A 23,656-nucleotide genomic window follows, 5' to 3' on the forward strand; every position below is an offset into this window, starting at 1 on the left:
TCAAAGGATTAAAGCTGGATTTCAATAATAAATTAAAACAAATCTTAATCTAAAGGATTGCGATACTAGAAACAGACATGTAACTTGTAGTTGTGGCAATTTCATCTCCCTCATAGGTGACAGCTCAAAGTTATTAAAATATTTGCAACAAATACCCTTTGTATGATGGCTTTCTAAGTTTATTTTCAAAACATTAGCCTGCAGTAACATCAGAGTGTGTAATAGTGTGTACAATATGCCTCCCTATGTGGACAATATAGTCAACATCGTGTCAGCATCGCATGCAGACCGTAAGGGTTTTAACCCTTACGATCCTGATGCGCGTTCGCGTTTCGCAAGGCAGATAGTCTTGGCTGCCTTGACTATAAAGTGCAGATCTGCACTATATAGTCAAAATTGTGCCACTGCATGCATGCCATGCTATGTGAGTCCCGATACGATCTGATCGTATCAGGACTCGCATAGCACGGCATATCTACCATGTGTACACACCAGTAGAAAAATCATCATTTAATATAAACAGTATTATAGCACTATAGAAGCACCTGCAGCCTGACTGACTACTGTCTGCGGGATACGGTCATTAGGTCTACAGCAACTAAGCTGACAAGCATTGGGTCGACACCACTAGGTCGACAGGCAATAAGGTTGACATGGGTTAAGGTCAACACAAGTATTAGGTCGACACAAGCATTAGGTCGACATGGGTTTTTTTTGAGCCGACAGGCGGTATTTCATGCCCTACCATCCACTAGGCCGTGGTGTGAGCGATGCGGTGCACTTCAAACTGTGTCCATGTCGACATTCGGATTAAAAAAAGCGAAAAACCCCATGTTGACCTTTTGACTGTCGACCTAATGCTTGTGTCGACCTTGCTGCCTGTCGACCCAATGCCTGTCAACCTAGTTGTTGTAGACCAAACGAGCCACACCCCTGTCTGCACAGAGCAGACTAGCAAGTAACTTAATCAGTGCCTACCAATTCTTTCAGAGAAAACCAATCATCTGTTGCTTCTCTCATCAGAAATGGCAGATTAGGCCTCAGGACCTTTCCCAGAACAATGTGGTGGAACGGGGAATAGAACTATATGGCCAAAGAGACACAAATTTGCATAATATGTGCAGTATAAGCCAGAAGCCACAAGTGGTTCTCCAGGTGTAGAACCACAAGTCTCCAAAACGGACTCTTTAAAGAGAGTGTAACAGAATATAAAGTTGTTGGAGGTGTAGGATTTGTATTAAAAGCAGAGATCAATTCAGCAAAACTCTGAAAATTGTCCCAGATCTTATTATAAGAAGCATCAGTACTTGGGCGACTCCCTGTATGACTGGAGATCAAAACAAAAACCCACAGGATTACGGTAACCTCTTTTCAGTTTCACTCATTACAAATTACAGTAATTATTTAAAATCCAAAATAATACATTTTATTGGAAGGTGAAGGCCATCAGAAGGGACATGCAAAGGCCGTTGCACAATACCTACTGTGTTCTGGAATAAACTACTGTATATAATGAAAAAAAAAGGGAAGTTCAGCCTTACCTTTACTAATACATTGTCAAAACTGGTAGGGCTTGTAACATCATAGCAGATTAAAACCAAATGAACATCCTGATAAGAAAGAGGACGTAGTCTGTCATAATCTTCCTGCCCTGTGATAGAAGAGAGCACACATTACAGACAATACACAATTGTGCAGAACTTGATAAGAAAGAGGATGCACTATAGTCTGTCATCATCTACTTGCCCTGTCAGAGATCACACACTACATACAGAACACAACTGTATAAGGTTTACTCAACACGCAACCCTTGCAGTGTATGTACACCTTAAAATGTAATGCCGATCAGCGAGATAGTTATAATAAAATACCATTAACATCTTTAGATGTTTTATCATATCAGGGAATTGTATTTGCAGGAAGGGGAGGGGTTAGACTCAGAGGTGGATAGACGCATCTATTGCCACAAATGCTGCTACAAAGCCCTTCCCTGGTGCACACCAGTGCCCCTGATTGTGCAAGGACTGAAATGCCCAAGGCTGGGAGCTGGTTGGATTTATAATGAGGGCTGCGCTGCCTTCCTCACTCTTGTCAGAACTATCCCCAGACTGTTTTGCTCTGAGGCAGGTAATGAGTTTATAGAAGGCAGATGAGTAGTTTATTTCCCCCTTCTGTTTTATTTAGTAGAGGAGGCCCTGTGACAGGAAACAGAACAGTCAGAAATAAAACCACAACATAAAATAGTTTAGTTGGGAAAATAAATGGGGAAAGATTAACAGAACACCCCCCAACCAATCAAAAAAGAAAGCACACTGTCTTATATGGAATGGAATGCGCTTTTAACCCAAATAAGCCTGAGGGAGAAAATAAAAACACCAGGGATTTTCCCCCTAGAATACAAAATGGTGTTCCTCATTCTTTTTGTAATCAGTTTTAACATTGTTATTTCCAGTAGCCACCTACTGTACCCAGTCCATTGTTGCTTCAGCACACCTATAATCTAAAGCAGAGGGTCTCAAACTCAATCCTCAGGACCTCACATGGTTCAGGTTTTCCAGGTCATTCGGCACATGCACAGGTGCAGTCATAACATAGTGACACATTTTAAAACAGGTGAAGCTAATCTGTTTGATTCTGTGAGGAGACCTGCAAAATATGCACTGTGTGGGGTCCTGAGGACCGACTTTGAGAACTGAAGCTGCAATTTCTGTTTACAATTAGAATTGCCAGGCTAGCTATTACTACATACACAAACAGCACGCTGCGGGCATATATTGATATAAGGATATGTATTTCTGAAATCATTTTGGAAAAATACAAATTTAGAAATAATTAGATTCCGCAGACTATCATATATTTATACAATGCAAAGAAAATGAGGCATCCTTTACTCAGGACATTTTCATCTGCACACAAAGTATACATGCATTATTATTTATTTATAAAAAAGGTGCCACAGGGGGTTGACAGCACTTGGGTTGGTGGTCCAAGACCAATGAAAATTATTTATGGTCAATTTAATAGGCAAAACTTGTAACTTCCAATCCTAAAATGTGTATACATAAGCAAATCATTTCCCTGACTACATATCTGACCCTAAGGGTGGCCTATAAACACAATTTCCATAATTATTATTTTTTTTCTAAATTTCTCCCCCCAAAAAAACAAAAAACTTTTGGCATAGGGGTGCCGTGAAAAAAAAAAAGGGATTTGGTACTTACCGATAATTCCCTTTGTCAGAGTTCACAGGGTACACGGACATCTGTATTTACATTGGGGAATAGAGAGAGCGTTAGCTAGGAGTCGGGCAAGTTTTTAGTTGAAGTGATGTAGGCTCCTCCCCTCTACTTCCCCCCAGACCTCAGTCTTAGAAAAAAAAACTGTGCCTCAGAGGAGGAGAAGAGACCAGGGACCTCAGGAGAAGGAGGAGGAAACACATAAACAAGACGCAGCACAGTCAGTGTCCCCTGTGAACTCGGAGAAAGGGAATTATCATAAGTACTAAATTCCTGTTTTCTCCTTCATTCACAGGATACACTGACATCTGTATTTACATTGGGGGTTTTCTAAAGCTACCCGCCCGGGTGGAAGAGCACTGACCAATCCCACACAACCAAAGCGAGAAGCAGACCTTGCAAAGATGTCGAACCTGTAGAACTGGACCAGGTGGCCGCTTTACACAACTGATAATGAGACCCCCAAGCCACCACCCAAGATGGACGACGGAGCAGGTGGAATGTGCTGAAACTGATGCCGGTGGTGTCATATTTGCCGCTACATATGCCTCCTTGGAGGCAGGCCAGCCTCTCTTATTCCCAGCATAGAGAACAAACAAAGAATCAGACTTCCTTAGCGATGCAGTCCTGTCCACGTAAATGCGTAAAATTCTGACAACGTCCAAGGCACTGTCCTTGCCCGATTAATGGTTACTACAATGGGCTGATTTAGCTGGTAGGAAGAGACAACTTTAGTTCTGCTCTAGCTTCATGAAAAATCAAAAATGGAGAGCGACAGGAGAGTGCTCCCAGTTCAAAAACCCTCCTGGCTGATGCAAGGGTCAAGAGAAGGACCGTTTTCCATCTGAGTGATTGTAAAATCGATGGATTCCAGTGGTTCAACACATTCAGATTTAAGAAAAGAAGAACCAAAAGGGAGGTCCCAAAGAGCCGTGGGGGCCACCACCGGAGGTTGAAGATGAAGAACACTTTTCAAGAATGTTTGGACTTCAGGTAACAATGCCAATTTGCGATGAAAGAAGACCGATAAGGCCAAAATTTGAACTCTGAGGGTACCCAAATGAATACATTTAAAAAAAACAGCTTGTAGAAAATGAAGAAGGCAGGACAGACTGAAAACAGCCGTAGGCAACTGTTCGTGTTTGCACCAGACCACTTATGCCTTCCAGATGCGGTGGTAATGTGCAGAAATGACATACTTGCGCACCTTCAGCATAGTTGGTATAACTGTTCAATAATTCAGATTCAACAGCCACGCCGTTAAACGCAGCCATGGTAAGTCAGGGAAGATGCACGGTTCTAGTTGGAGAAGAAGATCTTCCTGCAGTGGAAGTCACCAAGGATCGTCCGCCAAGAGCCAATAGAGGTCCGAGTACCATGGTCTGTGAAGTCAATCTGGAGCGACGAGGATGACTGATGTAGTTTCCCGTTTGATCTGTCTGAGTAGCCTGGGTATGAGAGGAAAAGGCGGGAACAGGTAAACTAGAGAATAGTTTCATGGGATAGTCAAGGCATCCTCCGCTACTGCCTTGGGATACTGTGTTTTCGAACAATATAGAGGAAGCTTGAGGTTCAGTCTGGATGCCATAAGATCTATTTGGGGGACTCCCCACCGACGAGTCAGCTGTAAAAATACCATCAGGTGGAGAGACCATTCTCCCTGGTAGAGATCCCCGCGGCTGAGGTTTTCTGCCTCCCAATTCTCCACCCCTGGGATAAATATGGCTGATAGATTAATGGTGTTCTGCCCAGGAAAGCATCGGGCGTACTTCTCGCATGGCTTGACGGCTTCCAGTACCTCCTTGATTGTTAATATAAGCTTCAGCCATAGCATTGTCCTGGTGGCCATCCTCTGAAGCAGGGGTTGTGCCTGTGTCAAGGCCAGATAGATTGCCCTGAGTTCCAAAATATTTATGGGTAGTTTGGACTCTTGATGGGAGCAACGGCCCTAAAAATGATGTTGAAGGACTACCGCCCCCGAGCCTCGGAGACTGGCGCCAGTCATCAATATCGTCCATTCCCAACTTGCAAAGCTGCGACCCTGCAAGAGATTTTTGGTGTTTAACCACCAATGGAGAGACAACCAGGTTTCCAGTGCCAACACCACCATCTTGTGTAGATGAAGGTGGGATCCTAACCACTGTTTGAGAACATCCAAGTAAAAAGTCCTGGAGTGGAATGGTCAAACGGAATGGCTTCGAAAGTAGTCGCGTGCAAAGATGAACTGAGACCCTGTGCTCCCGTAACACCTGTCTGACTAGTTCCTAAGGACTGAACCTTTTCTAGTGGAAGAAAAAAAAACTTTTACCTAGACAGTATCCAGATCAATCCTAGAAACAACAGCCTCTGAGTGGGTAATAGTTAGAACTTTTTAAAGTTTAAAATCCACGCATGTTGGATCAAAAAGTGACAAGTGTGGGAAGAATCTCTTCTTAACTCTTCTATTGAGGAGGCTTTTAGCAACAGGTCGCCGGGGTAGGGAACTATTGTGATACCCTATAATCGTAAGGTTGCCATCATTTTGGTAAACACCCGAGGTGCGGAGTATAGGACAAAAGGGAGGGCCTGAAATTGTAGATCCTGAACTGCAAATCTAAGGAACAGTTGATGTTGATCCCAAATGGGGACATGCAGGTATGCATCCTAGATATCGAATGATCTCATGAATTCCAAAGGTTCCAGACGCTCAACCAAATGTAACGATTCTATCTTGAATTTTCGGTAAATCACAAAATCGTTCAGAACTGAGCCGTCTGGTTTTGGCACGACAAAAAGACTAAAAGAAACCCATTCCGTGCTGACCTTCTGGAACCGGGATTCCAGTACCCGCAGATGACTATATTCCAGAACCAATTGTGGTTGCAAGTCTGTAACCACTGATCTCAAAAGACGAATAGATGAGCTACCACTCTGGGGTGCCCCAGGTGGGTGGGGAGCCCGTCATGGCAAGGGTTTATCTGTGGACTTGAGCTCTGGGTGATGTGCAGCAGCTGTGGAAGACAGCGAGGAAGCAAGGGCACGTCTACCTCTGCCTCTGGTTGAAGAAAAAGGAGCCTCTAGACATACCCTTGAATTTTGGGGAGCCCGAAAATGCACACTTCAGGGGAGGTGGAGCTGAAGGTAAAAAGAGGGTCTTGGCACCTGACACTTATTGAACTGTTGGATTATACGTATTGTACAAATTTACATGCAAATAACAATTTTCCTCTTCATGTATGTATGTTGTTTATTGAAAATTACAATAAAAAGATTACAAAAAAAAAAAAAAAGAGGGTCTTACCCTCCAGGCCTGAGCAAAGAGTTTATCTAGCTCATGTCCAAACAGGGCATCGCCCGAGTAAGGAAGGGATTCCATTGCCCTTTTCTGCTTCCGCCTGCCATAGCGTGCGTGAAATAGAAGAAGCCAATATCTTGGCAGCCAATTCAGACACATCCTGGGATGCCTCCCCTAAATGGACAGATGATTCCCTGATGTGTTCCACCAGGGTTAGTAGTTTGGCCCAAGGACGGTCCTCCTCTAGGGCTGTAGTCAGTAGTTCATCTCATTTCTCCATTGCCTTGTTGACTTGAGAAGCCACTAAAGCAGGGTATAAGAGAATCCCAGCTGTCACAAATTTTTTTTAGCAAGGTTTCAAGCCTCCGATCTGAAGAATCCTTTAAAGCCACTGCCCCTGGAACTGGCAATGTGGACTTTTTGGACAAGTGAGACACAGAGATATCTGCAGGAGGTGAAGTCTCCCATTTATCGTGGGAGTCCCCTGGAAATGGATAGTATAAACTTTAACCGTCTAGACAGTTGGAACTTTTTTGTCTGGAGATTTCCAGGCCTTCGTAAAGGACGTTCCAGATCTTCAGACACAGGAAAAGTAAGAGCAGCTTTTCTGTGTCTACTAAAAAGAGATGTCTGAGCTGGGCTTCAGTGTCTACCATGTTAAGTGTAAGACGTACTGCTTTAATCAAGACCTCAATACCCTTAGAATCCTCCTCAAGGTCCTGTACAAGGAGATTCTGAACAAACTCCCACTCTTCAGGACCATCCTCGTCTGAATGTACAATTAGAGGAATAGTCCTTTTCCTAGGCAAAAGAGAAGCCTGAAGGTGGGGAGTTAACTGTTTTAACTAAGGAGTCCACGAGGTAACTAGGGCCCTGGCCCAAGATGGCTCTATAGTAGTAAAAGATGTGAGGTGATTATCAAAAAACTCTCTGTCTCTGCAGGACTGGGCTAATTCAGAAAACATGATGTCCCTCTTAGGAGGTACAGAGGCAGGTGTCTGCACCTCTGAGGGACCAGCAGATCATAACAGGCTTCACAAAAATTAACCCCTTTTATGTGAGGAGAAAACATTTCCTCGCAGTGTTTGCAAAATAATGGTTTTTGGGGCACTTTAGATGAAGTTCTCTTGCCTGTCATAATAGCAGTAACATGCCACACACCCACAGAAAAAAACAAGGATAAAGTAGAGAAGAGCCCCAATCCCCAGATTAACATCCCTACCGACACTCCGTTAGAAAACACTTCCACCAGCAATGTAAGTGCACTTACAGTGGCTGTGGAAGGTGCGCTGGCCCTGGACTGTGGCTATATGCACCAGAGACTGGGACTCATAAAGCCTTATGTGGGAAAGATGGCGCGGACGTGTGAGGATGGTGACAACCGGACCCATCAGGGGTGTCCCACAGTGCAAGACAAACAGCGGCAACCTGTCTGTTCACAGTAGAAAACACTATGAAATAAAAACTCAGCCTCCCATGAGGAGACCAAGCACCAGGGATCTAATTCCTATGGCACTTTTTCGAAGACTGAGGTCTGGGAGGAAGTAGAGGGGAGGAGCCTACATCCCTTCAACTAAAACCTTAAAGGACAGACTCCTAGCTAACACTCTTTTACCCAATATAAATGCAGATGTCAGTGTCCCCTGTGAATAAAGGAGAAAAATACTGATACTCTAGGGCAGGAGTACCCCCTACTCTCAATTTGAAATATCCTCAGTACTGAAGAGTGGAATGGAAGTGAGCCCTTATATTAAGAAGTCATAGAGGAGTAGTGTGCGGTCAGGAATCAGGTCCCTCTGTGTTTGGCAGCTGGCTGTGTACTGTCTAAGGGGTTCCCGCTAATTCCTGTCGGATTAATCCCGCTGCTGCTGCTTCCTCCAACCATGTCAGCGAAGGACAGATCAACAGTGATGTCTGATGGCAGCGCAGGTAGTAAAAGCATGAGGAGACGCTGCAGACGGAACTGGAAGTAACAAAGTGGTTCATCTCAACGGCAATGGGAACTTCTTCCACCATCGGGAGACTACTACATCTTTTTCCGCCATTACCATTATTATTTTCAAGTACTTACAATTACCCCAGGATGTGAACCACTGCTCTAGGGTGCTGTGATTCAAAAAGTTTGGGAACCACACGAAAAAGGGGACTTACAGTACAGAGCATTGACATTGTTGAATAACAGCTCCATGGAGCAGTCTCTGAGGCTGGGGGAGAAGCTGGATAAAGTCTCATTGTAAGTGATTGTGCAGCTTAGTACATGAAAATGGGTCCCAGGTCACAAAAGCCTGGCCATCCCTACTTTAAACAAACTTGGCTTTTAAAATCTTAAATACAAATTAGCCATTTACACAAACAACAAGGAGGAAATATATATATATAATTTTTTTTTTCAAGATATGTATCTAATTTTTTTGGGGGGGAGGGTTGGAATGTTCTCTTTAAATTCCACCCAGACACAGAAAATGCCCAAAGTATAGTGCTCTGTTAATGGCAGACAACAGACCTCACCCACCCTGACTGGCCTCACATAATTACCACTGTGGTACACGTCCTTCAAGGTTTATGCTTCACAGATGTACAGGAATGTTAAGCACTACTTATACCCAAACACTTGAACACCAGTCAGCTAGAAAAGGTGGAGAAATTAAGAAATATATTTAGTTTCAAAACCAGTAAATATATATTCATCTTTCCAGTCCAAACTTCAACTAAAGATAATTTCGAAACAACTTTTTTTTTCCATTATTTGATTTCTATTTCAACATCAATTTTCTGTGAAGTGGTTTCTCACCCCAGATTCCACATTCTGAAATACATGGGGGTTGTAAATAAAGAGAGGTGTGTGTGTGTGTATGTGTGTGCGTGTGTTTGTAAGGGCTATTTATAGAGGTAATAGTTTCAATACGCAAGAGGAGGGTGGATTTAATCTACAAAGGTGATAAAGGATGTTAGAGGGTGAATGTACCCATGCCAAAACCACTGGAACTTACAGGGTTGGGACTGTACAACTGTCATTAGAAAACCATGCTCATACTGCAGTGGTCAATAGAGTGCCCAGCCATGCACTGTGTATAATATATAGGTCATGGTTTTTATATTGATCATATGTTGTATTCACTATATAGACAAACTACATCTGCCCAGATTATTTATGCTGCGGCTACTGGTGGAAAGCTGCTGGGCCACTTGCTCCTCCAGACCAACAGCTGGATAATAATTTACACTGTGTCAATAGTCACACAGACTACAACTGAAGGAGACACATTTGCAGAAAATCTGGTTTTCCTTTTAACAAGCATGACAGTCTGTGGTAGCCTGGAATGTGCATAACATTTCGTGGTAAGGCTAAATATATAGGCCAACTCCTCTCTAAGCTTCAACTGTATACATTTATCACAGGGTGTTTCTCAAACATGTCAGTCCACATTGATGCAGGAATGATCAGAAAGCATACTTCTACACAATGGATGCTGGTCTATATGCTGCACCAAACAGAACACACATAACAGGACATAAAACCTGACCATTTCTCACCTTAACCTGTTTATGCTCACTTCTCCCCCTTCTGTGTCACCCCTGTCTGTCTAACCCTCCCCTTTAGAATGTAAGCTCTCACGAGCAGGGCCCTCTCTCCTCATGTGCCTTTCTTAGAATATATAAACCACTGCCACCCTGATGATTGTTTCAGTGTCCTTTCCCCTGATGCAACTATCCATATTAACCATGTACTTGTCCTAAATTGTCTTGTAATGTAATTCGTTCTGTGTTTTGTTCATAACTATGCTCTGTAAAGCGCTGCGTAATTTGTGCGCTATATAACAAACTGATAATAAATAAATAAAATAAATAAATAAATAACACCGCCAGCCATCCAACTATAGCAAGCAATGGCCTAATTCCCAGTGTAAAATGTTCATTACCTGCAGTCAGTATTTTCAGCTCAGACTAAACTAAACCTAATCATATTGATTTGAAAGAAATAAAGAAGATTTTCCGACTAATATTTGTTTTTCGTATCGTCGTCTCTATGGCGGGAATACAAGGTTGCGCATAGGCAGTCAATAGATGGTGCCTAATGGAGCAATTCAAGTATTTCTCCACTGGAGCGTTAACAACCACCAGTGCCGACTTTAGTTATGGTACAGTAACTAGTATGGAATAAAGGTATCCGGTTGACAGTGATAGGTCAACAGTATATGGTCAACATGCACAGCGTCAACAATGACATACAAAAAGTTAATTTTTTTTATTTTTTTACTTTTTCACCTGTCAGAAAGCGCGGTGAGCGGAGCGAGCTATGCATAGGGACATAGCACACTGACTTAGGGGCCACGTGACAAAATCTAAATATGGACACCAAAATAAATGCAGGAAACCCACACAATTTACATTACTGTTCCTAGCTATGCAGCAGTGATAAAGTCTTATATTGGTCATCATATAATACCTAGGTGAGGGGAAGAGGGTATGGTGCTCGCAGCATGGAGGTAATCATAGGCCTTACTGTAGCTTCTATATAGCTAGTCGGAAGCTGCATCTTTACTTGAAAACATATAGGCACAGTAAACATAAGTAACAGCGACACAAGTCGACATTGGCAACGTGTCAGTGTTTCGCTGTGCTCACCATGCTTCGAGCACGGTGCCTCGCTGCATTTGGCACACTATACTGTTCTCCCATCATGCACTAGTGGATGGTAGGATATGAAATCCCGCCTGGTTTTTGGGGGGGGGAAAGTGAAAAACTTTGTCAACCTTCCCATTGTCCAACTAATGCTTGCGTCGACCTTCTGACCCCGTCAACCTATTTCTCATATCGCCCTAAGTCCCGACGACCTTTAATGGTGGACCTAGTAACCATATCCCCATAATGAGGACTGCATTTTCATATCCTTCATTAAATGTAATGTTCACGTGAAGCTAAATAATAGCTATTGAGAAGTACATACAGCACACACGTCAGCCCTGGGAAGTGGTCACTGGGTAGCTGCTCATAGAGAATACAATCAGAATGCAAACATTGCAGACAACACAGAGAAGTGCTTACAATTTGCTGCATATATGGTTACTAACAGAAATACATAGTTATAGGCTTCAAGTTGTAAAAGCCAACTTCACAGTTAGACTAAACTTCTATGTAATAGTGTAGTCACACTTCAAACAAAAATACGTGGCCTTGTGAAATGTAAGGAACACGCTGCAAAACACTTGCCACACATAATGATGACAATATACTTCCTGTCGCATAAGGAAAAAACATTCTGCATTGTAATGCTGGTCTGTCTACTGACAAACTTCTAATTATTACGGACACTTCTGGGGCCTGTAAATGTAATAAATTTGGGAGATGTCTTATTCTGCTAGTGCCTGGGTCAGGTAATGCACATCTAGGACACCTATGTCTGTATTCCCCTGATCTAACGAGCAGGACCCTCTACCCCTCATGTGCTTTTCCTTCTCTTACTTAAGCCCCCATACATTAAGCGACTTCTCTGAGGGGAGAAGTCGCATTCGATGCCCCTTGAACCTCCCAGGAGCTTCCCGAGTGGCAGGATCACATATGATATATTGTATGCGGATATTTTGCATGAGGTATATCGCATGCGTTCCCATTCCCCGCTGCCGGGAAGTTGTCCGAGTCAATGGTCGGAGGTACAACATGTCCAATCTACAATTCTGATCCGATGCACGGATGTGAAAACACATGCGATTAGGCCACAGATTTCTTGGCCGATCCATTGAAATTCGGTGAAAAAAGTGGGCAAATCGCACTACTGCAGTGGTTCCCAAACTGTGTGGCACCCTGGGGTACCTCTTGCAGGGGTGCCAGGAATTGGTAGTCCAGGACAAATTGAAATTGTACATGTAATAGACAAAACCAGTGATGGTGGCTGCCAATCATGTGTGTACTGTACAAACAGAAGCCAATCTGGTCCCTCACCTGACCCGAATGATGACCGATAAACAGAACCTACTTAATTTTATTTTGTATTTCTACATTGTTTTTTGGTCAAGGGGTGCCATAAAAAAAAAATCTAATAATTTAGGGTGCCGTGATTCAAAAAAGTTTGGGAACCACAGCACTAATGTATTGCCAGCTTACAACTAGTATTTACTTCATACTCTTCAACAGCCCCTGACCCGGTTTGTGCCACCTTGATACAGCAATCTTTATATACTTTGTCCTACATCGTTTTGTACTGCCAGTCACTGTTTTCTTGTTTTGCTCATTTATTATGTACTTTGTGGCACCATATAAATAAAGTATAATAATAGTAGTAACGGGCCTACAGTTCCTGTTTATTAATCCAAACCTTTAAGGCTTGTTTAGATTTCAAAACATTCCTTAAATTTCTCTGGGGTAGATGAAACATTTCATAGTCGTTTAGTACAGCCATAGATAATGTAAGCACCATCATTGTTTTAAAGAGAACAGAAAGAGAAGAGATTTATATAGTTTAACAGGGAATTCTAAATAATACTTTACAGCTTAATGTGTAGATTTAAGACAGTCACTATCTAAATATACCTCTGCATTTTATATACTGTATATATATATATATATATATATATATATATATATATATATATATATATATATATATATATATATTAAAGCCGGTAATCCAACAATACCTCATCAGATGTGGATTACTGACCAGACAAGCCAAGTTTAAAATGAAAGCCCGACTATAATGACTGGAATTAAAATAGCAGCATTGTGTTTCTCCATATAAATTCCTATGATGCTGGTACATTCTTACTGTTGCTTCATCAATGCCCCTTCATCGCGACAGATATTGGGGAATCGGCTGCATCACACCTCTTTTTAGAAGAGACAAAACTACATTGCTAGTGATCACAGGGCCTGTGTTTAGTGTTGATCGCTCATCTGCAAAGAAAACCCGCCCTGTGTAAATCGGTGAATAAATTGTGAGAATATCGCTATCCTGATGCATATGCAATTTCAGAACCATCAAATGACTTCTCCAATCTGTGCAAATGTAAGTCTTACCCGACCACTCATCTGTAACAGAGACAGGCTGGCGCCGACATCACACACATCCTCCCTTAAAATGATTGGGCACGCCTGTGGTTTTTTTCTCACTCCCAGAAAACGGCAGGTTACCACCCCCAAACGCCAGCTTCCCGTCAGTCAAATTGTGAGGGGATGATGATGATACATACGCTATTTGTGTTGTGGTTTTAGCTTGTGCATACGTGCTACGATCCGTACGCCTGCCTGGTCAATCGATAATCACTCAATCTGCGAATTCGCACATCAGGGATCAACTCTGAAGCCCACTGATCATTAGGGTGTATGACATTTGTACACCTGCATGCAACGGACTATGATGGCCAAATGCGGACTGAACTCAAAGGTTTTTTTTTTTTTAAAGGGGAATTCATTTACAATGTATCATTTTGCCTTGTAAAATAGTTGCCACTTTAAAAAAAAAGAAACTCTGAGTTCAGCCGGCATCCCACACAGCCCCCGAACTCCGTGGATATTACATTTGGCCATGAGTGTTTAACCTGCACGTTTACAGTCACAGAGTAGTTTCTCCATTACACTGAGCAGCGTTTCGCTGCACTGCTGATGCGAATAAGATGTAAAATTTCAAACGAAATACAGTTACAACTCAGAGCATCCCCGATCAGTCCAGGCACCACATACTGTATATACATATGTATGTCATATTGATGCAGCTACAGTATGAAAGGGTTACTGAAAAATTCATTGGAAATTGTGGAGAAAGATAAAATATCACAGCTCCAAAACAATAATAAAAAATATCGGCTGACTAAAGCCGCCCATACACGGTACATTTTGTATGTAATGCCCATACTTTAACTAGATTGCATCATAAGGCAGTATTCAATGAGGATAATTCACCCTGTTTCACGGCGAATTTGTGCTATTTTCGCGTTGGAAGGTGATTTTTTTGGGGTCAGAAAGCGAATCACCCTATTCAATGTGCACTTCTCGCCGTCTTTGCACGGTGAAGTGATTTTGGCCGTCCCTCACCGTGTAGCAAAGCGCCATCTTTTCATGGTGAAGTGGAAAGTGAACTTTTAAAATAAAGTTGTTTTTTTTTTACATTTGGTGTAAAAAAAAAATCAGGAATTTTATTCTGAGAAGGGGCATGCTATTTTTATTCATGTGCTTATAGCACATGAATATATATTTAATAAAAAAATATATATTTTTTACACAGAGCAGCCAGCAGGGGGCCGAGAGCGGCTCATTAGATATTCATATATCCACTGCACCCAATCATTATATATGCATGATCGGGTGCAGTGAATACCTGGTCCCCTGTTGGCTCTCCCGGGGGGGCAGCCTGTGCTGCCTGGCTCACGGGGAGCCCACCTCCCCGCCCCACATACATTCTGGGGCAGGCAGGGAGACTTCCATCTCCCTGCCTGCCACCTTCCTCAGGCTCCCTGCGGCATCCGCCGCAGGGGTTCACACTCATCGTCAGGGGCAGCGAGCCCCTGCGACGTTGAATAGGGGGGACAGCGAGGCTCCGGAACAAGGCGGGCAGTGGCGAGTGTGCAGCGAATCCTAAACAGGATTCGCTGCACGCCATCAATATTCTCATTGAATACGGCCCATAATCTATTAAGAAATGCACGGTGCTTTAGCACTGCATCACATCTAGTTGAAAACGCAAGATGCCTATCGCGGATTGTATGGGTATCTTAACATGATAAAAATAATGCTACAACAACTAGACATAATACGAGTTGAGCCTGGTTAAAAAAAAGCACGATACAAGGTTAGTACCGAGCACCATTCTGATGAATTTCACTGCCTAGTTGCAATTTCCTCAGCGAACTGTGTGCGGATAGTCCCTGTCCAAAAAACAAAACACTTGCTAGTTTTTCCAGAATTACTTACATTTTTTTTATATAAAACAGCAATTGACAACTTTTTAAAAGAACCAATACTTCTGCTTATGGTCACTAGAAAATTTGGTACTTTTTGTGGGTTTCAGGGTGACTTCCCCACTTTTTCATACACTTCACTCAACTGACGCATTGTAGAATTAACACCCGACATCACAGTGATTAACTGAATTGCACAAGGGGTGTGGTATGGGACTCCGACAGTCATTATCCCGACTGCCCGGAGTCAGACAGCATGGCGAGCGCAAAAAATCCCCTTTCAGGCTCGCGAGCCACCTATTCTATTCTCCCTCTATGGGGGTCGTGGACCCCCACGAGGGAAAATAGCGGGTGGCCGGCGGGCACCCGGCTGTCGGCATTTTGACAGTTGGGATCCCGACGTCGGGTAAATGACTGTCGGGATCCTGTCCGGCACCCTTGCACAAGCAAAGAAAATTAGCTGCAGATATGCTGATGGAAAAGTCATTAAAACCATAAACCAGAAGAGTTTATCAAATCCGCAATTTGCAGACCCTGTCCATTTTCAGTCAAGATGGGGAATCGTGGTTTTTAAACTTGCTGAATATTCCCGATTCAGGTGTTGGGACAGAGAAAAATTGTGACGTTTGTCAAAGATGTATGAGGTCCTTAACACAGGTAACATTTTCTGGAGCTAAGAAATATTTACTAGGCCCATCTTAGTCATAAACAACATTCTCATAACCGAAGAATGGAAAAGATGCAGCTAATTATAGACTTGTTTTGATGCCTTAGGATAAGTAGCCGTGTAACTTTCAGGAGAGGACATGCCATTTCTAGGGGCTTTTAAAGCAGTTGCAGAATACCAATGATCTATTTGTCACCAAGCCTGCAGTACACGATTCTTGAGTCAGAGAAAAATAAAGTGACGGTGAAGCTTGGAAAAATTGCCCTAGACTTTGCATTCCTGACATGCTCTAACTACAAACTCTGCATATACTTATGTTTGTAAAGGGTGCATCAAGCTCAAATGCATACTTATAGTACAATGAATGCTGGTTTTAATTAGCATTATAACAAAAGTTGTTGTTGTTAGATATGAAAGAGCCACTAAAGGCATCACCACACATACAGTATGATGTATCAGTGGGCGTTATCATATTAGCCCTTATAAAACAGTTTTCCTGATGTTTTACCACTTTATTTTTCTCCTTCTTCATCGGGGAGGAGGTACAGGAGAATGGCTGCTCGTACTACAAGACTCAAAAATTGTTTCTATCCTCAGTCCATTAGGTTATTGAACTTTAACCCATAGCACTGTATTTTAATCCTGATTTGTGCCATTTGTATTTTATTTAGATTCTGTATCCTTAAATGCATACCTTCATGTTGCATTTTTGTATTCAGTGTGTTATTTTTGCTGAGTTGACCAACTTTTTCATCCAGCACATTTTATTGTACGTTTACTTTGTGTATGACATATAAACAAAACTTGACGATGGTGATGTGCGGGACCACGCATCGCCATCACTCGGAGGCCTACACAAGAAGCGATCCTTGCTTAATTTCTAAGCGATCTAGACAGATCACTTAGAAATAGGACCAAAATCACCCGTGTGTATGCTCCCTAAATGTGTCTTTTTCGATATACAATTCAGCACTGGATTATTCATATATAGATAAATCACATAGTTCGTTCGCAATGGGGACCGATGTTGTTTCAGTGCGCATGCGCATTTCTGCACATGATCGCTGGGTAGCACACCCAGGATAGCGGGTGGGTGGGGGCAGCCCCTTTTGCATATGGGAACACCCAGTGTTCCCATATCATGTTCTCATGCTAATGAGGCCATGATGTGGGGGGAGGGGGGGGCATCTGACATCTGGTGAACGTGCACGCATATGTAAGAATGCTCAGAGTAACCTTACATACGCGTGCACTGTCCACATCATTTGGTGGTCCGCAACATTGAAAGATGTGGGCATTCCCCTGTGGTCTTGTTGAAGAGAAATCTGCGCACAAGTAATGATTGTGAGCAGGTCGTCCTGATGTATGGCTAGCACAACAAAAAGAAAACCTTTCCACTCACATATGTACAAAAACATGACACAATCCCATACACTGTACATGTCGACATTGTCCTGTGATACTGTATGCTGACATGTCTTGTGATACACTAGATCACGCATGAACAGAGGGACAGGATTGTCACAAAGGGACTATTTAGCAAGTATAATTTCACTTAAATCATGTGGAAGGTTTTAGGAAAGTAAGTTACCAAAAGGATAACACAATTATCTTCTACATCAATGACACCACATAGCAGAAGAACAGGCCTCTACCCAATCTTCTTTTAAACACCTCTAATCACTTTATGGAAGTCTAATTTTATTCTATGTCTATGCACTTTATAAACTCCTCATTTAAATTTAATTGGAGTTTATTCCTCTCTTTTTTTTGGCAATCACCACTGCACAAAAATTGGAGCACACTTATGGACTCACTTGGGGGACCAAACAAAAGGTCCAATCTGGATAATAGCCGGGAAGATCCTGGTAACCAGCTCAACCAAGGAGGGAAAACAGTAATTTGATGAGCACTATTTTCTTTATTACATGGTACGCACAATTGAAATACAAATCACGGTGAACTCACTAATCTACTACACTATAGAGCGCTGTTCTCATTACTTTTTAGATATTACCTACATTGAGACGGATCAACAACGTCCCATTAGGAGAACTATGTGTATATACTATGTGTGTGTGTGTGTGTGTGTGTGTGTGTGTGTGTGTGTGTGTGTGTGTGTGTGTGTGTGTGTGTGTGTGTGTGTGTGTGTGTGTGTGTGTGTGTGTGTGTGTGTAAAACACACTATGGACCTTATTCTGGTCTGTTTGCATCGCCCCCTTCGTTCGCACGGGGCTGATGTTTTGTGTCTGTGCATGCAGCCACGGGGGAATAAAACTGTTCACCCAACATTGAGGGCGGGGGGTGTGGGATGGGCCATTTACATATGGGAACGCCCGGTGTTTCCTGGGCATTCTCATGCAAATGCCCCGATGATGCGGGTGCGGGGGGGGCGGCCAGCCGACATCACCGCCCAGCCACCCACTTCCTCCCGTGCGTCCGCACATATGTAAGTGACTCTTATAAGCTTGTACCTTCGCCATCATTCGATGGTTGCCGACTATCAAATGATGTGGGTGTTCCCCTGCAGCCTGCAATAGATGTTTATATCAAACATCCATTTGCAGCCAGTGCATGCGAACACATGCTGCAAGGGGGAAGGGGGGGCGGCAGCGGCCGGCCAGGGTTTCGCAAGTGTCCAGAATAACCCCCTACATCTGCTGTAAAAGTGAAATCGGAGCATAAGAAATACTAGAAAAAAAACAGGATAGACATGGGGACTTCGTAGGGACAGCATAAATGCAACCACTGTCCTCTAAGTGTTGTTCATGTATAGGTTCTCCGATTATTATTGCAATTATTTCTAAACAGAGCCCTAAGTCTGGCCCAAGTAAGTAAACATGCTGGGGTCAGCGTTGGCAGCTTCCTGCCCATGGGCTGTTGACACAACCCACTGGGCTGATTACTCACAAGAACGCAGTTTCCTGCCAATTGATAAAGTTACAGAAATTTGAATACAAAATCAGTATTTGCAAAATTACATGAATAGAGAAGAGCAGCTAAAAATCAATGAATTAGGTAACGTTTCCTAAAACACTACAAATGTTAATGCATAGTAGAAAAGACAAACTGTACCTAATAAAACTGCAATTTGTTTCAGACTATCATTTTCCTTAACAGCTGCCTCAAAAATGACTCAGTCATCAGAAATAGTTACCTGCTGTATCATACAAGTGCAGAAAGATTTCCTTGTTTCCAATGGTGATAGTGGTTGTATATTTTTCAAAGACGGATGGAGCATAATGCTGTTAAAACAAAACACAATAGTCATGTCCTTAGTAAAAATAACAAATCATGTTATTGAATATATTTTTGAAGAGTATGGGAGATGAAAAAAAAAAAAAGAGTATTAGCAATCATGGCTGTTCTAGAGGGAAGTGTCCTGCTCACACATACACAAAAAAAAAGAAAAAAAGAAGGCAACAAGAAAAAAAAAAAAACATACTTAAAAAGCGAGCACTGGCTCTTTACCAGCAGCTATTTATCAGCTATGCTGTCCGCTATGGAACATCAGCTACTGCACAGCACAGAGGCTGTCAGCAGTCTATCACCTTAGATACTCAGCAGGCTTCATGGCTTGCTAATCCACAATCTCCCACCCTACTTCTATGTTATAGGTCAAACTACAGCTGGTGGATGCCAACCAGAAACAATGCGGTAAAAATGGGATGGAATCCTAATCCTGCTGGACTGGATGTCGGCAGTAGCATCCCAACACATACTGTCGAGTATTTTAAACCGTACTCCTACCTCTAAACGGAATACAGTCACTCTGTGGATGTACATTAGGTCGACCACTAAAAAGGTAGACAGGCTTATGATGACACATGAAATAGGTCAACAGGGTCGGAAGGTCGACACAAGCATTAGGTCAACATTTAAAAGGTTGACATGAGTTTTTCATGTTTACTTTTTACAAAAACAGGCGATATTTCATACCTTACCACTAGGGCGTGGAGGGAGAATATAATAGCGTGACAAGCGCAGAGAGGCACCGTGCCTGAAGCCTGTGAGTGCAGCGAGCCATGCGGTACACTGATATGGTGTCCATGGCAGGGACAAAACACCTGTTTAAAACTCATGTCAACCTCTTGACTGTTGACCTAATGCTTATGTCGACCTACCAACCTAATGTATATTGACTTTCATACTGTCGATCCTATGACCCATACCACTTTAATTCATCCATCATGCAGCCTAGCCCTATTAAAAAAAAAAAAAAAAGGAAATGGTCATGTGATCGACAGGTCATTAGGTCCACACAAGCATTAGGTCGACATGGGGTTTTTCACAGTTTTTTTGAGCCGGCAGGTGGTATTTCATGCCCTACCATCCACTAGGGCGTGGAGGGAGAAAAAAAAAGGTGGGCCAAGCGTAGCAAGCCATGCGAGGGGACACAGTCTACGCTTCAGTGTCCATGACGACTGTGTCCACATTCGGGTCAAATAACTGTGACAAAACCCCATGTTGACCTTTTGACTGTCGACATTGCCCATGTCGACCTAATGACATATCAACCTTAACCCATGTCGACCAACGTGTTGTAGACCACACCCACACAAACCTCCCCCTAGTGCCGAACCCTAATTCCAAAATTTACTGTCAGGATTCTTACTGCATCCCAGTTAAAAAGCTTGTACAACTGTTTCTGCCGCCAGCCTAAGGACATTATAAACTAATCAAACCCAAAGGACACTGAGCAAAGAAAGTTTTAGAACCACTGTGCTGTACTCTGAGGAAAGCCATATTAATTCTCATTTATATTTTGTTATGTCCACAAACCCTTTCCTTGAACAGTGTGTACACATAATTCTGTATAATAAAAGCAGTTCTGGCCACATTCTCTATGCACTAATCTAATCTCTGTGATTCTGGGTCAAATCACAAATTGAGTCAGAAATGAAAGTACTTATTTTTGCTTGGTGGGTCCTCAGCATAAAAAACTGAATAGCAACAAGTTATGCATCTCTTAAGGTCCATACACACTGAGCATTTTTGCCCAGCATGTATGGCCATTGATGAAATGCACATCGCTGGCCTGGATATTGCTCAGTGCCTACACACTGAGCAATTTTCATGGGGGTGAATGACTCTAGGACAGTGGTGGCCAACCTGTGGCTCTTGAGCCTCATGCGGCTCTCCCCCTTGTAAAGTGTGGCTCCTGCTCCCTCTGCTGCCCGCCACCCAGCGTCCGTCCCAGTCCCCCCTGCTGCCGGTTCCCTGAATCCCTTCTCCTTCTGAGGGGAGGAGAGTGCGCATCGCGCATCTCTCCTACACCTTACTGTGCATCCTTGTGACTGGGCCGTCCGTCAATAAGAGCTTGCGGGCCAGCAGCCAATCAGGAGACTGCCAGCGAGCTTTGATTGGTGGATGGCCCAGTCACAAAGAGACACGCGGTGTGCTGTGCTGCTCTCTTCGGTGACATGACAGGACTGCAGGGGGACACCAGACTGTCCTCTCCCCGCCTGGCAGCAGCAGCATAGCAGTTTGTGGCACTGTGGGGGCATAGCAGCTTTTTGGCACTGTGGGGGCATACCAGCTTTCTGGCACCGTAGGGGCATACCCGGCACCGTGTGGGGGGCACTATTGGGGGCATATAAATATATGGCACTGCACTATTGGAGGCATAATTGTATGACACCCACCCATGGGGTCCAAATACACTACACCCCTTTTTTTGGCGCATGCGCCTTCGGCGCGCGCATGATGTCGGCTCTTTAGCTTGACTACCGATATTTTTCGGCTCTTTACCTCTGACCGGTTGGCCACCCCTGCTCTAGGAGATTGTGGAAAGACGGTCACTTGTCCTGTCAAACAGGGTACGGGTGGCCAGTGATGACGCGGGAGCGCGTATCCACATTCACCGCTCAGCCATACACACTAGACCAGTGGTAGCCAACCCTAGCCCTCGAGCGCTACCAACAGTTCACATTTTCCAGACAACCTAGCTGCTGCACAGCTGCACTCATTAATCACTGACACATTTTAAAAGATCCACAGATGGAGCTAATTAGCTCACTTGTGATTCTGTGAGGAGACCTGCAAAACATGCATTGTTGGTAGCTCTCGAGGACTAGGGTTGGCTACCCCAGCACTAGACATTTTTAAGATGAAAGCAGCAAAAGTAAGCTGCTTTCAGCTCATAATATTCAAGTGTGTATGGGCCTTTAGAGCCAGGAAACAGCAGTGTTTGTTTCTAAATATACTTACACTTCAGTGCAAAAAGGCCACAGCGGAGACACAGAAAGCACTTCCTTTTAAAAGTGTATATCACTGTTAAAAAGTGAACATGCCTCCTCTTGGTAAAATACAGGATGAGTATCCCTTATCCAAAATGCTCGGGACCAGAAGAATTTTGTATAACGGGTTACGCATATCAGAACATTTTTATATATTTCAATGTTGTATCTTGAGGTACTCAAGCTCAGGTACTGAATTTGAAAGCCAAGCAATCATTTTCTTGCAGATATTTAGTGCCAGTTACAGATCATGTCATCAGTAGTGCTGTTACAGATGTCCTGTGCTGTTACCGATGTCCCAGTAGTGCTATTTGTATTTTAATATATTTACATGTCCATTGGAGTGTTTCCAATAAATATTTTCTTTTAACAAACCCGTGTGATTGTAAAGATACCTTGATACGAATTACATCATAGAATCAACAGTGATTTGGGTACGCTCCTTTGTTGGGTGTCCATACAGATACCTTTATGAGTGATCAACTGTGATACATTGTGGTATGTCCAAATAAATGATGTATGACACCTCAGTGCATAATATTCTATATGGGGTGTCCAGAAATGTCCTTCCCAAATCACAGTGTACTACAGTTGATCTTTCATACAAAGGTATCTTTAAAGGTATCTGAATTATAGTCGGTACGATCAACTGTAGTACACTGTGAGTTGGTAAGGACACACACACACTATATATATATATATATATATATATATATATATATATATATATATATATATATATATATATATATATATATATATATATATATACATACATACATATACACATACACACACACATACATACACACATACATACACACATACATATATCATTTTTTGGCAAAGGAGCGCTGACACCTGCTTCTAATTAGTCCTTCCCAGGATTGTTCTGCTCTCCAGATAGCAGAATTGAATCTGCACTTGTCCTTATTTTTGGACTGCTGCTCCCCACTGTTAGAATAGGGCCCTATCCAAAGGCACCTGGCGATTTCTAGGAAAAGAGAAGAGGACAGGGGGTGCCCAATAGTGCAATATCGTTATTTTAAAACACAAATCTAGAACAGATGGTCACTCTATGTACAGAACTCGTACAGAGTTACTCGTCTGGAGTGGGCTGGTGACCACTAGATTCACAACATTTCCACTGGCAAAGAACAGCAAACACAGCATCTGTCACCGCTACAGTATGGTTGAACTCACGGGACCTCTGCGGGCAGACTCGGGGAATGCCGGCATCTCCGGCTGCTGCAGGCTAGTGTTGTTTGGGCTGGAAGCTTGTGCTTGATGCCAAGGGCTTGGATCACGTCACTTTGGCCACGTCCCTACGCGTTTCATCAGATACTTAG

The 23,656-nt window shown here is 43.0% G+C and overlaps 1 protein-coding gene across 1 annotated transcript in view; it reads right to left on the minus strand.

Annotated features, from left to right (window-relative positions):
• RHOF (ras homolog family member F, filopodia associated) overlaps positions 1-23,656 on the minus strand; it is a 53,527-nt gene that overhangs the window by 13,493 nt on the left and 16,378 nt on the right. The window contains exons 2-3 of the mRNA XM_083151302.1: positions 19,226-19,313; positions 1,542-1,651 (exon numbers count right to left, since the gene is read on the minus strand). Of these exons, the coding sequence (XP_083007428.1) occupies positions 1,542-1,651; positions 19,226-19,313 (198 nt within the window). The remainder of the gene's footprint in view (positions 1-1,541; positions 1,652-19,225; positions 19,314-23,656) is intronic.

Source organism: Crinia signifera, chromosome 1 (genome assembly GCF_055691185.1).
Source record: "Crinia signifera chromosome 1, ASM5569118v1, whole genome shotgun sequence".
NCBI lineage: Eukaryota > Metazoa > Chordata > Amphibia > Anura > Myobatrachidae > Crinia > Crinia signifera.